Here is a 15,073-nt window from a genome sequence, read left to right as displayed (position 1 = left end):
CACACACACACACACAAGCACACACACACACACACAAGCACACACACACACACACACACACACACAAGCACACATATGAAGGCCAAAGCCAAGCAGCCACAAACGTGAATACTAAGCGTTCAGCATTTAAGTTCCAGCTGTCAGAGAGAGGTGCCAAGCCTTGAGGAGTGCTGCGTGAGTGAGGAGAGGGATGGCTCAGTGGAATTTAGAGAAATAACAGACTCAAGGCAAGGCATGGATGTGGTTACCCAAACATCAAGGGACTTCTCCATTTGCACATGGGTAATTGTCAGCTATGTGCTTTCTTACATGGGGACCAGATGGGAAAAACCGGACGCATCCCAGCTCCCTGGACCCTTGGAAGGCATTGCATACACTCTGGAGCTGGAAGGAGGAGTGAGAGTACAATTTGCACTAAAGCAATGCAGATTTCTCATGCAACTCCTAGAGTCCAAACATGTGAAGAAAACTCAGAGGCACATAGAAGTTTGGCCCGAGTTATTTGTTCAGTCAGCCCATTATGAAAATCTGAGTAAGATCAGGAAATCTAATTGCCTTCAGCTGCAAAGTGGAGTAAAAACTGGAAGTTATGCCCCTCCTAGCAATCAGGTAGTTAAGCACTTGGAGAATGCTCTGTAGCCTTGTCCTTGAGCTTGACTCAGTAAACTGCTAGCATTCTATGAGGTAATCACCTTCTGGGACAAAGGGTAAAAAAATGTTCATATTCATTGCATCGCCCTGGATGAAGAAGCAGAAATAAGTCATAGAGCCAAGACAGGCTGCCACCCAACAAAAAGTCTATTAAAACAGACTTTGTTCCCCTGCCCCTGTGGCTCTGGGCAATATCCTGAGCCCCTCTGCACCTCGGTTTTGATATCTGAAGGATCCGGAAGATCACATGATGGGGGCAAAGGAAGTAATATAGCTTATCTGCAGGTGACCGTGCCCAGCACTGAGCAATCCTTCAGCACACCCCGCTGCCTTTCTCTAGCTGGTAACGTTCTTTAACAGGGAATGAATGAGTGAGTCATTGTCATCAGGTACTAAGTTGAAATATATTTCACGTGTGTTCATTTTTATGGAAGATTTACGAAGTACATAATAAGAAAATAAAAATCACCTGTAATCCTACCGCATACAACAACTGTTGTCAACGTTCCCAGTCAACGTTCCCAGGCACAGCCTTGGTCTCTGCCTGTTTCGGTTGTCTTCACACATTGTTACAAAAGGGATAATTGCTCAGTATCTTCTCTCTCTCTCTCTCTCTCTCTCTCTCTCTCTCTCATGTGTATTTAAATTTACAGCTTATAAAATAGAAGGCATCCATATGGCTTTAGCAAGCATCTTTAGTATTAGTTATCCTCCCGTCCATCTGCTCTTCTATCCTCTCCTCCCTTTCCTCACTTAATCACTACCCATTAATCCCCTTTTACCTCTTCGTACCACCTCTTCCTTAAAACTCCCTACCCTTGGCCTTTTTCTAGTTTCCCAATTTCTACAGGTACTCCAAGTCAAACCCATAATTCTAAAGCCTCTAAGCTAGGATATATATATAGATATGAGAAGACATGTGGTGTGTATCTTTCTGAGCAATTCTATCTTTTCATGGCATTGAAAAATGTCAATATAACTGTCATGAGTGTATAATTTTCCAGTATTTAAATTGACTGACAATGAAAAAGTGTTTTACCTCAAGTTTCCATAAGTAAAACAATTACATGTTTGAAGGCTGAAGCTATTGCAAGATGGAATTTAAGCTGGATATTATTTGCCAATAATTAACAAGCAAGTCAATCCACAGAATGTGTCCATAACCATGGTGTTGTTTTAGCCACAAAACCTGGTCACTAAGAATATGCTGAAGTCTATGAGGGAGTGACAACCTCACACCACCCAAATCTTATGTTGTCCTGCCTCAGCTCCTCACTGACTGTGTCCTCTTGCATGCACCAGACTGCGCCGCTGACTCCTCAGTGTCACTGAGCTCAGCTCACAAAGCCATCCTTGTGAGAGAGAGGCTTGCCTAGAGCGGTCCGTCATACCCCGTATATTCTTGTTCTCTCTCCATCACCAAGTTCTGCTGAATGTTCTAGAAACACAGGTTAGTAAGGAAGATCTGAGTATCTATTTTGGTTCTACCATGTCATCAATCATCTCTGACATCTGGGATTCTGTTCTGTCCTCTGTGATGGTTAGTGTTCCCTGTCAAGTTGGCAGAGTCTGGAATCATTTGGAGAGGGGCCTCTGTGCTCACCTGAGAGGGGAGATTGTTTAATTAAGACCCGTCTTAATTGTGCAGCAGGCCATTCCTTGGGCAGGGAATCCAGGCCTGTACAAAGTAGAGAGAGGAACTGAGCACTACCTTGCGTGCATTCATCTCTGCCTGTCTTGAAATGCAATGTGACCAGCCACTTCCAGCTCCTGCTGCCATGATGGGCTGTTCCTTGAATTCTGAGATACAATGAACCATTTCCCCTCTAAGTTGTTTTAGTCATGGCAGTTTATACAGCAACAGAAAAAAAAAAAATGAAGACTCCTCTTAAACATATTACAGGAAAAATACAGCTTTTTGGGGTAAAAGAGCAGACACATGCTACTTGATAAAGTAGACAGATTGTATCCATACACACACATATGTGTCCACACCCATTTTATGGGTAGATTTTACATAAAAGTTTTAAAATCTCTTCAAAGTTACATATTTTCTCTGAGTAGTTATCACAGTCAATTAAAATTCCTTTATGTGTGTTTCCACATGAATCTCCTCAGACCAGCATCTGCCTGATTGGGAAATAACTGCCCATTTCCTAAGTGGCCCCACCCTTCTTCCTATGTTCCAGGGAACTGGTGAACTAAAGACCTCCGCCATCAGATTTACAACTCAGCAAGATTAAACAGTTCACTGTTATTTATGACAGCCATTCTCGGCCTTCTGTGCCTGCATCTGTCACTGTACATTTGAGAGATCTTTCCCGAAGAACAGCATGCCTCCTAACCAAACGCTGAGCAGAGCTGCAGACACAGACCCTGACAAACATTTTAAACCAAGTGCTTGAAAGCCAGTCCATCCCCCACAGCTGTGCATTTTCAGACTCCTCGGCCAGCTAACTAGATTAGCATGGAGTCCCCCACCCTCTTCTGGGCCTGTTCCTCTCAATAATCTCTCACATGGCCCAGTCCATTAGGTCAGAAAATCTTCGTGAAATGAGCAGATTAAGGTCTGGCTTTAGGAAAGGGCAGTGGGGTAGGCCCGGAGGCCGGGATTGGTGTCTTCCCAAAGACTTCGGGGGCAGAGAGATTAAATATGGAAAAGCACAGTGTTACCCAGCTAGCTCCCCTCAGGAGACAACACGGAGACTGTGCCAGGAAAGTCCTTTGGGTTGAGTCAGTCTTTATGGGAGCAACTGCCGCCACCTCAAGGACCATTCAAAGGAGTGTATGTGTGTGCAGGCACAGCTGGGCAGGGAGGGGGGTGTGTCTTCAGCAGTTGCCACCCAGCTTGCCAGCAGCATGGAGAAATGCCAGAAGTCAAGAGGAAGCCTTAAGAAGCAACTGTGCTCACCAGACCAACAGGAGCCTCTGGTTAGGAAAGCCACCGTGAAAAAAAACACACCGGGACTCCTTTTCATCAAAGCAAAATAACTGTGTTAGACGAGTATCCTAAAAAATAAATTTTAATTACTCATTACTTTAAGCCACTGAGCAACTTAAAAAATGTGGAAGCGAGTTATCACTGCTCTCTGCATCTTTATGAGCCAACCTGAGGCTCTGTGATTTCCCCTTGTCATGCAGGTTGCAATCGACAGCACTGTAGATAAAATCCAGACCTTTTCCTGCCTTCATTTTGTCTCTTGAAAGGCTCCTGGGTGGTGGTGGCAGTGTGTTCGTTTTTTTTGTGTGTTTGATTGGTTGGATGGTTAGTTGGTTGGTTACTGAGATAGAGAGAAGCTTATGTTGCCCAGGCTGGACCTATAAGCTCGTACGATCCTCTAGCCCATTTCCCCTGCATCTGCCTATTAATGTCTTTAATGATGAATCAACGAATACATGTATGTATGTTTCAATTAGAAAAGTGTGTAAAGTAGAAAGCGAAGGGGTTTTCCTCCCCACCCCACCCCAGACACACATAGATGCACCCACTGTACCTGGTTGGAGTCCAACCTTATTTGCTGACCTAATATATATGGTTGAGCTCAATATATATATTGAGCGTGCTTTCCACTGGTTGCTTTTCGAGTTAGCAGGCTGCCATTCACATCTTTCTTGTTCCACTTCTTCCATTTTCGGATGTTACTAGTATCATTGTGAGGCCATGTCATAAGTCATGTGCCGCTTCCCCAGTGTGGAATGTATAGATTGTTTTCTAAGCAAAGCGCCACAGTGAGCGCGGTTGGACACGGGCTTCCACACCTGTACTTTAACACCTACAGAACTGGTTCTTACATTAACACTCGCCTGGGCTGTTGCATAAAAACTCTATTAAGTGAAGATATTTACTGCCAAGCTGACTGGCCGAAACGTTGTGTCTATTAATATCCACCAACGATATGCAATAAACATGACGACTCTCGCCTACTCACACCAAATCTTGAGTAGTCTCAATTTTTTTTAAACATACTGGTTATTTTTATTCAGACTTAGCTGGTTACAATGAGGTTGATTACCTTCTTTGTGTGTTTGTTGGTGACAATTTTCATGTTAAATTGTTTGGATTTTCTCCTTGATCTGGGAGAGTGTGTTCTGCTTTGGACATACAAGCCATTAGTTTTAAAGTTCTCCTCTCCATATTTTTTTGAGATATTTTATTGAATAAATTAAACTCTGTACCTCTGTTTTCAGTTCTTTTTTCTTTTGGAAATCCTAAATATAAAACTAGATAACACCAGCTAGAAACCAGGAACCTTGTTAGAGGAAAACAACAAGATTGGCAAAAACAATATTATGTTTGTACAAAACGCTTCTTAGTAAAGACTTGGAAAGGGAAGAGTCAAAAACCTCCATGACTCCAGGCCAAGGAAAAGATCTTCTTTGATGGTTGAGTGTTCCTGAATTATTTTCTCTTCATACAAATACAGACATTGCTCCAAAAGGTGATGTCACTAAAACCAAAAGAGGTACATGATATTTAAGGATTCAGGAAATGTGAGCTTTCACTTTTGAAAGCCCTGAGTGTGTTATAGATATGCATTTGTTCATAATCAGCAGAGGAAAATCAGATGAAAGAAGTTAAAATGCCCCCTTGGCTGTGTAAGCCCAAGCAGTGGCGGTACACTGGCCTGGCCTGAGTGTTTTCAGATCTACTCCTAGGTCCTGACACCGGAGCCCTAGCTTCATTTTCATATTCCTGGGATGATCAGATCCATTTTCTCCTGTATGTTTTTCCCAAGAAATCTTGTTAAAATCCTATTTCAATGCTTATTTATATTGCTGTTCTCTAACAATGGTCCTCAAGTCTGTAAAGTAATCAGCAAACTTGCAGAGCTCACAAAGGGCCCCATCAAAATAGACTTTCGATAAAAAGTGATTCTTAGGGCAAGTTTTACACACAATGTTGTGGATGTGTGTCTGCCTTTTCAATAAACACCATTATATTTTATCACAAGATTTAATAAAGCAGCTTAGTTGAAAACACCATCTGGGGCTCTGGATACATGAACCAAAGCTTAAAATAACCACCCAGCAACTGGGAGGGCCCAGCTGTTCTCCAAACTCTTCCCCCTCCTTTAAATTCCCCTTAAAAAGATTGAATGAAGACTAGAGACTAAAAGTGTCGACCTTACACTGGTCACCCAGGGAAATGGAGGCAGCCGAGGGCTCCTGAGGTGTGTTGTTGCTCCCAGAAGGTCTGCCTGTTCCACACTCAGGGATGAAGATCCAGAAAGGGCAGTGAGGCAAAGTTATGGAAGGCTCCTTCCAGGCTTCCCCTGAGGGCACCATGAGCCTGCTTTCCCTAACGTCGCACTGTAGAAGCTTTTTCTGTCCATCCGTTCTATAGCGAACACCATCTAAAAACACAAAGCAACCACTCTTCTTCTGGAGGCAAGATCCTGTGCCACCCAACCTTAGATTCTCAGATCTAATGCAGGGAAGAAGTCCTGGGTGGTGAGGTACAGAGTGCCGCTCTTGCCTCCTCACTGCAAGCCCACCCACTGCCAGCACACCTACCTTGTTCCAACATCCAGTCTGTGTTATTCCTCTTTGGAACCACACCAAGATCAGGCCCCCAGAGAGTTGCAACAAGTGTGCAAACAAGAATGCTCTTGTTTCTTTTTTGGAACGACCAGCTTTTCGTGGGCAATCGGGATCATACAGTCTATGGGAGCACCTGGCTGGGGAACAGTCCCAAATCCCCAGTTGACTCAGCCTGCCTCAGGTGACAGTAATCCAGCTTCCGCCTCTGAAAAATGTCACTGATATTGACTAGCTCTTGCAATCTCTTGGCTATACTGTACCCTTTGTTTATCATTGCTGGTCATCATGTTGTCCGTACAGTCCATACTTGACTAGCAAATGTATTTTCTCATGGCTAATGTACAACAGAACTGTAAAGGGACCCATGGCAGGCTTTGTTCAATACATGCGGGTAAGTCATAATTATCTAAGACACATTCAGTTAGCCACAACAATGTTATTTTTTCTTTTTGCTAAAACGTATTCTGGTTTAAAGCTAAGATGTCTCTCAAAGGCTCACGTGCTGAGAAGGTGATTTGTGGGTTGATGGACTTTAGCAGAAGTGGTTGAATCCTTGGAGTTTCCACCTACTCAAGATTAAGCCCTTGATGGGATCATGATATAATGGCAAAACTGGTAGGTAGGGCCTCCGGGGGAAATGGGTAGCTGGGAGCATGCCAGGAAACACATGCTTTGTCCCTGGCTCTGTCCTACATCACTACATTTTCTGACCACCGTGGAGGTTGCTGGGGCAACTTTGATTAGCTCCCGGTTCCTGTCTCCACGGTCTTCTTCTTCACTATGGGCCCATAGCAGACTGAGCAGAGATCGACATCCCAGAAACGGTGGGATAAGTTAAATCTTTATCCCTAACGCTGCATTTGCCCCAACAATGAAAACTGACTAACGTGGTGGCTTAGATGTTACAAAGTGACTTCTGGAACAAGCCTTGATAGGACTCCCAGGGTAGTTCAGTGATATTACCATTCCTAATTTGAAGACAAGTGGCTTCTAGCCATGCCAAAAAGGTTAACGTGTCTACTCTGCAACCTGAATGACAAAGAAAGAAAAACATGGTCCACCTTCCAGCTGCTGATGCAAGGCTGTTTCTACCAAACCATTACCTCCACAGTTGTCACACTCAGAAACCTTGCGTGAACTTTCCAAGTATGTGTTTACAATACATGATGATGGAGGAGGCACAGCTTAGAGAAAGCCCCGGAGGAGCCAGGCTTGGTCTCTCTTGTTTGCTGTTCTTTTTAAGATTTATTTTTTTTTTTTATGTGTATGGATGCTTTGCATGAAAGCCTGCAGACTAGAAGAGGGCATCTGATTGTGAGCTGCAATGCAGGTGCTAGAAACTGAACTCAGGGCTTTGGGGAGAGCAGTCAGTTCTCTTAACCACTCCATTCCCAGAAACTAAAATTTTAAACATGCAGGGGTTTTGTTTTGTTTTCCAGAGAAGAAAAATGACCGATTCCTGGTTAGCCTGAAGGGTGGAATGGATGTCATCTAACAACATGATGAACTTCTTCTATGGACCTGGCCTTTACCTTGACCCCCCAAAATCCTTAGCATTGTTGAGGCCCTAATCCTGAGCTTTGTCTCTCAGTGAATAGAACCCATCTGTGTCAACGAGGTCCCATGTACTTTGCATCCTCCTTCAACAGAATCCATCCTTGTGTTTACTACAAATCCTTCCTCCCTCCACCCTTACCCTGAGCTCTGTTTATCAGTCAATAGAAGCCATTCTTACTCTAAAGATCACAGGTGCTTTCCTTCCTTGCAAGGTAGTTTCAGGGTTAGCCACCCTGAAGCTCTGTTGTGATGATTGTAATATGGTGACGTTTCCCCAAAGTTTTACTGTGTTTAAAGGTGTAAGAAAAATAAACTGTGAGGTCAGACTCTGGAAGCTTTGACCCCAGCGCCTTGTGCTGACCTGACTGTCATTCTTCACGTGGGACAGATCATTCTCCTGCAAGCTGTGATGTTTGCAAGGACCCCAAGATGGTGATCTGTTTAGCCTGCAGATGCTTTGGGGTATACAGACCAACTCCAATTTTCACGCACACACACACACACACACACACACACACAGTTTAATAACTAACTTTCAGCTCTGTGCTGTCCAACATCATTACCATTAACTACTTATGACTATTTCCATTTTATTTAATGAAAATGAAAGAAAAATTTAAAAATATAGCTCATTGATCACACTAGCTACATTACAAAATGTTCAGCTGTCACACTTGGATAGAGCTGAGGATTGTGCTGATCCTAAGACATTTCCACCAGCAGAACCATGCCACAAAATATAATCTCCAGAGAAGGAAGACTTTAGTCACTTCTCTGTCTGCTTATAAGGTCAAGTATGGAGATAGAAAATTTTAGAAAACTCCAGAAACATCTTGAGGAAAACACAGTGCCCAATATTGAAGGTAGTTAGAGCTAAGTAAGAAGATTCCAGTCAAAGAGAAATTTGATCCTAACTGCAGGTGAACCCACCCAGAAAAAAACAAAGGCATTTTCACAGCAAGCGTGGCCCATTCAGCTCTTAAACTATTTAAAGTGTGTGTGTGTGTGTGTGACTCAATACTACCAAAGAGGTTCTGAACCAGATGAAAATAAAAACAAGTTCAAAGACCAATTAGTTCCAGACTAATCTTATTCCAAAGATCAAATACTATTTACTTCTCAGTTCTCCTATTGACTTTTTAATATATAGTCATTGTTTTTCTTTCACTCTAAGGTATAGCATGGTTTGTGTCTTTAGGGGAGAAAATAAAATATTCCTCAGGAGGTTTTAAGTAAGTTTCTATAACAACATAGAAACTATAAAAATGAGAGAACACTTGCCCAACATCCCTAAAGGCTGGGGTTCTTCCCTGGCACCAAGTGGAAGGTGGAAAGCTAAAAGTATCTTATTTATTCACTAATCCACTAAAATTGAATGCACAAACAGCCAAGAATTCCTGGAGCATTTCCAAGGGCCGAAAGTGAAACAAATTCAGTTGTTAAAAGTTCAGTTATAAGAGATGGCTATTTTCTCAAATTCCTGCTTCAAAGCTGGCAGCGTGAAAAGGAAAGAAACATAGTGTCTTCTTTCCAGAAGGAATAATTAAATAGCTCAGTTGTAAGGACATGTTGGTTTCATAAAAAGAATGCTGCTAAAGGCTGGAGAGATGGTTCAGTTGGTAAAGTGTATTCCAAACATGAACACCTGAGGTCAACACTTAGTGCCCATGTAAAAAGCAAGGCGTGGGGCTGAGAAAATGGCAGAGCAGGTGAAGCCACCTGCTGCCAAGCCTGAGGACCTGAATTCCATCCCCAAGACCCACAAGTTGTCCTCTGACCCAACACATGCCTCACTCCCGTCACACTCACTCTCACACACATAGACACAAACACACGTGTGTATGTGTGTGTGTGTGTGCCAGCTAATGTAATTCAAGAATTAGAGAAACAGCATTTTGAAACCTCCAATGAGATAGCTTAAGAGATGGTCATTAGTGGATTTTAAGCCAACGAGTAAACATTGGTAAGAAACTAAATATGTACGTAATATAAAGTTGTGCCCACGAGTGACTGGAAGCAAGGAAGAAACGGTGGGGCATGGAAACAGGGATGACCAGCACCCACAGTCCTTCTACTGTCACTAGTGCTGAGGCCACACACCTTGTGCTCCACAAGATGTAGACAACTCGGAGCCCCACAAAGTGCAACTTGTTGCTCTTGATGTGCTGCTGGATGTATTCCAGAAGGTGATTCCACCTGTGGGACATGGGGGATGAAGCAGAGGAAAAAATCTGGAAAATGAGTATATTGAATTAACTTTTTTTTTTCCTTGCTTTTTTGTTTCTTGAGACTGTCTCACTATATGGACCAAGTTGACATCAGCTTCCCAAGTGATGGCATCAGAGGCATGCACCTCCACAGTAGGCTTTGAAACACTCTCATTATACAGTAAGTTAAAACAGAGTCCATTGAACTTTGCAAAAGGACTGGTGCTCTTATCCCCCAAAGTTCATACATTGAAATCTTAAAGGGAGTGATTAGGTGGTGAAGAGGGAGTCCTCCTGATTGGAATGCAGAGTCCTCAAGAATTTGCTACCCACAAGGTGAAGCCACAGTAAGAAAGCACCATTCTGCTAGCCATGAAATGGGCCCTCGTCAGACACCAAAATAACCAGAACTTGGACCTTGGACTTGTAGTCTCTAGAACTGCTTTGAAATGAGTTTCTATTGTACATAAGCTAGCCAGCTCATGGCATGTTGTTACAGTAACCCAAATGGAATAAGACAAGTCTTCGGAACTAGTTTTCAGGCAACAAGAAAAGGATGAAATGAAAAGTCAATGGTACCATAAAGAGAAATCTGAAGAGTCCAGAAGAGACATTTTACAAGCCAACTGGCCTGACCCTTTGACAAGTCAGTTTTATAGACAGATTCACAGACAAATGGGCAGGCCAGAGAGTATTGTATAGGTTAAAAATTGACCTAAATTACCAGCTGCAGTGTTTATTTCTTGATTTGGATAATTTTGCTTGAGTAAATCACCCATAAAAGAATGTCAAAACAACTGAGTGAACACAAATGTGGAGTTATAACTATGTAGGGGAAAGATCCTTATTTATTCACATTGCCATACTGAAGAATTTATGGATAAATGATATTTTTCTTAAGAAAATTTAAACCATTTAATGCAAAAAGAATAGCTCAAACATTACAAAATGTTCAGAGTCAAGGCTTAGGCCATCAATCAATCCTATTTTGACTTTTCTGAAAACCAGAAATTTTCATGATTTTTATTGTATTTGTTTTTAGGTACATAAATGTATGTGTGTTATGAGAGTGCAAGCATGCACAATCCCAACCATAATTTTTAATTTTTCACATTTGTTGTGTATGTATGTATGTATGTATGTATGTATGTATGTATGTGCACACACGCATGCCTGCATACATACATCACAATGCACATGTAGAGGTCAGAGGACAACTTGCCAGAGTCATTTCTCTCCTGCCACATGGGTGCCAGGAATCAGATCATCAGACATAAAGACAAGAACTTTACCTGCTGAGCCCCATACTCACAATTTTATCCTAGAAATGTTCAAATCCCGAACCATACAGTTACTCGTGTGAAATATGTCAATTTGAAGTTTGATAAACTAGTAAGATATATGTAATATGTTCATCATTTAGAAATTTTAGAATTCTGATCTCCTTCACAAATTTTATTTACAGATATCATATACAGCTTTTCTCAGAAAATTTCCTTGTAAAATGAACTGTCTTAGTCAATGTTCTATTGCTGTGAAGAGACATAACCACAGCAATTCTAAAAAAAAAAAAAAAAAAAGGAGAAGAAGAAGAACTGAATTGGAAACTTGCTTACAGTTTCAGAGGCTTAGTCCATTATCATCACGGCATGGAGCAAGGAGGTACAAAGGCAGTCATAGCACTGGAGAAGTATTGAGAATTCTACATCCTGAGCCACAGGCAACAGGGTGAGAGAGACTGGGCCTGGCATAGGTTTTTGAAACCTCAAAGCCCCTCCCCCTACCCCATGACATACTTTCTCCAACAAGGCCACACCTCCTAATCTTTTTTAAAAATTCCACTTTTTGGCTCTTTGCTCCTCCCTGTGCCAGAGACAGCCACATCTCTTCAGCACATCTCAACCCTTAGACACAATGGTGAAGGCCAGAGTGAATGGATTTGGTTGTATTGGATGCCAGCCTACGTCTCTGGAAAGTGGAGATTGTTGCCATCAATGACCCCTTCATCAACCTCAACTACATGGTCTACGTGTTCCAGTACGACTCTACCCATGGCAAGTTCAATGGCACAGTCAGGGCTGAGAACGGGAAGCCTGTCATCAACGGGAAGTCCATCGCCATCTTCCAGGAGCGAGATCCCAATAACATCCAATGAGGTGACAATGGTGTCAACTACGTTGTGGAGTCTACTGGTGTTTTCACCAGCATGAAGAAGGCTGGGGCCCACTTGAAGGGTAGGGCCAAAAGAGTTATCTTTCTGACCCTTGTGCCAATGCCCCCATGTTTGTGATGGGTGTGAACCAGGAGAAGTATGACAACTCACTCAAGATTGTCAGCAATGCTTCCTGCACCACCAACTGCTTAGCCCCTCCCCCTGGCCAGGGTCATCCATGACAACTTTGGCATCGTGGAAGGACTCATGACCATGGTCCATGCCATCACTGCTACCCAGAAGACTGCGGATGGCCCCTCTGGAAAGTTGTGGCCATGGGGCTTCCCAGAACATCGTCTCTGCATCTACTGGTGCTGCCAAGGCTGTGGGCAAGGTCATCCCAGAGCTGAATGGGAAGCTCACTGGCATGGACTTCCGTGTTCCTACCCCCAACGTGTCTGTCGTGGATCTGACATGCCGACTGGAGAAACCTGCCAAGTAAGATGACATCAAGGAGGTGGTGAGGCAGGCATCCATGGGCTCACTAATGGGCATCCTGGGCTACACCGAGGACCAGGTCGTCTCCTGAGACTTCAACAGTGACTCCCACTCTTCCACCTTTGATGCTGGGGCTGGCATTGCCCTCAATGACAACTTTGTAAAGCTCATTTCCTGGTATGACAATGAACTCGGCTACAGCAACAGGGTGGTGGACCTCATGGCCTACATGGCCTCCAAGGAGTAAGAAGCCTTTGAACCACCCACCCGAGCAAGGACAGGAGAGCCAGAGGAGAACTCCTCGGCTGCTGAGGAGTTCCTGTCCCAACTCAGCCCCTGACACTGAGAATCTCCCTCACAGTTTCCATCCCAGACCCCCAGAATAGTAGGAGGGGCCCAGGGAACCCAACTCTCTTGAATACCATCAAAAAGCTCACTGCACCCACCAAAAAAAAAAAAAAAAATTCCACGTTCTGATTACTAAATGAGCCTAGGGAGCTATTCTTATTCAAAGGACTACTTGATAGTCAGATTTTCCAGTTCAGAGAGAATAAGCCTAGTTTTGGTCATTTGTGTATTCTTCTATGACTGTCCAGTCAGAAGTCTGTTTTAAGGGCTTTAAAAACCCAGGTCGATCATCCCTCAGCCTCACGAAGCCTGCAGGTTAGAAGGCAAGTGAGTTCCCATCCATTTTCTTGGTTGTTGTTTTTGTTTTTGTTTTAACTAACTCCTTTTTATTATTTTTATTTATTCGCTTTACATCCTGATTGCAACTCCTCCCTCCTCTCCTCCTGGTCCCTCCCTCTTTCCCCTACGCCCCCCCTTCTCTACTCCTCAAAAAGGGGATCCCCCACCAACAACAACCTACCCCAGCATGTCAAGTCTGGACTTGAACAGATCCTTGTCCACTGAGGCCAGGCAAGGCAGCCCTGCCAGAAGGAAGTGATTGAAAAGCAGGCAACAAAGTCCATGTCAGAGACAGCCCCTGCTCCCCTTACTAAAGAACCTACATGAAGATTAAACTGCCCATCAGCTGTGTATGTGTAGGGGCCTATGTCCAGCATAGCTGTCTCACCCATCTTCAATCACAAAAAGACTAAAATTGCTCATTATTTTCTAGTCCTGCCAAACATTTCTCCTAGAGCCAACTACCTGACTTTTCACTTCAGAACAAGCCTCCCAGAAATTGAGAAAAAAAAAAAAAATTGAAGAGGAGATTATTGGTCCATACCACTGCTTAAAACACAAATCAACAACTATCTTCAGCAAAGATTCTGACCCACAATAAATGCTGGACAGGCTATGTCCCTCTCACTCCCTAACAAACTAGAGTGTGGAGGAGGGAGAATGCTGTTCTAGCCCGCCCAGGACTCACTATCCTCCATCATTCCCAGGAATAGCTTTGTCAGGCAATAGGGAAAGAGCATTTGTCAACCTCTCACCAACTCCAGGCTCTCCAGCGAACGTTCATCAATCCCAGGTGAAGAGCCAAAGATAAATGCCAGTCTGGAATCCACTCTAAAACCCCTGGTCCCACTTCCTCTGATTGTTTTTGGATATTAAAATTTAAAAAAAAAAAAAAGCAGCAACAACAAAACCCTCACAAAACACCTTTTTCCCCAATTCCATTCCTAAAACGCTGAGAAAAGAAAAACCACAGAAGGAAACGTGAAGCATGGATAGCCCTAACGAAAAAACACTGAAAAGAAAAGAGAGCATGGACAGAGGGGTGGGCTGGCCAGATCCGCGTGGCAGGTTTCACTTTTAAAGATGTTTACATCTGTACATCCGCAAGAGATCTCACTCAAGAGAAAGTTTCATGGGTGTGAATCTGGTCGCGTTAGCCAGGCTCAAAAAAATTTTTTTAAAACCATTGTTTCTTACAGGTAATTCCTAGACCTCCTAAAGTCTCCTAGTCACAAATATTAGTGTTTGGATTTGGGGCTAAGAGGGGACGAAGTGGGAAGAGCAGAGTGGGTTAGTACTGGAAGGCGTTTCTGTCTGTAGGATAAGGAAGAGGGAGCAGACAGAAAGAAATCAGATTGCAGAGGAAAACTGCAGAGGTCCTGGGAGAAAGAAAAGGAAACAAGGGTGAAGATGAGAAGAAAGAGGCCTGGCTTGCCAAATGCTAAAGGCATCTTGGAGAGAAGTTAGGGATCGCGCCTTAAGATTGCTACAGCAAGTTTCACTTACATCCTTTGGAGACAGGCTTCCTGGGAACTGAAAGCCCAGCCTGCAAAACCATCCAACCCATCCCTGTCCCAATCCAAGTAATCACTAAAGGACCGCTGAGCTAGAGCGAGCCCTTGGGGTCCACTCTTGCCAAATAGAGCCGTGGTTCCATACTGGTGAGCGCACGCAGTTCATTTGAGAGCTAAGATTTGGAAAGAGAGAGGTTTGTGGCAAAAGAAGAGGAGGAAGAGGAGGAGGAGGAGGAGGAGGAGGAGGAGGAGGAGGAGGAGGAGGA

At 43.5% G+C, this 15,073-nt stretch overlaps 1 protein-coding gene and 1 pseudogene across 1 annotated transcript in view; one reads left to right on the top strand and one right to left on the bottom strand.

The window, feature by feature from the left end:
• The window catches only part of Pgm5 (phosphoglucomutase 5), a 143,559-nt gene that overhangs the window by 127,794 nt on the left and 692 nt on the right, over positions 1-15,073 (bottom strand). Inside the window, exons 2-5 of the mRNA XM_055614174.1 lie at positions 12,315-12,599; positions 11,921-12,182; positions 9,850-9,945; positions 5,781-5,989 (exon numbers count right to left, since the gene is read on the bottom strand). Coding sequence (XP_055470149.1) covers positions 5,781-5,989; positions 9,850-9,945; positions 11,921-12,182; positions 12,315-12,599 — 852 coding nt within the window. The remainder of the gene's footprint in view (positions 1-5,780; positions 5,990-9,849; positions 9,946-11,920; positions 12,183-12,314; positions 12,600-15,073) is intronic.
• Positions 11,856-12,853, top strand: LOC129681711 (glyceraldehyde-3-phosphate dehydrogenase-like; annotated as a pseudogene).

The sequence above is a fragment of the Psammomys obesus genome, unplaced genomic scaffold, assembly GCF_907164565.1.
Source record: "Psammomys obesus unplaced genomic scaffold, mPsaObe1.curated_primary_1811, whole genome shotgun sequence".
NCBI classification, from domain to species: Eukaryota; Metazoa; Chordata; class Mammalia; order Rodentia; family Muridae; genus Psammomys; species Psammomys obesus.
This window is presented reverse-complemented; position numbering and strand designations above follow the sequence as displayed.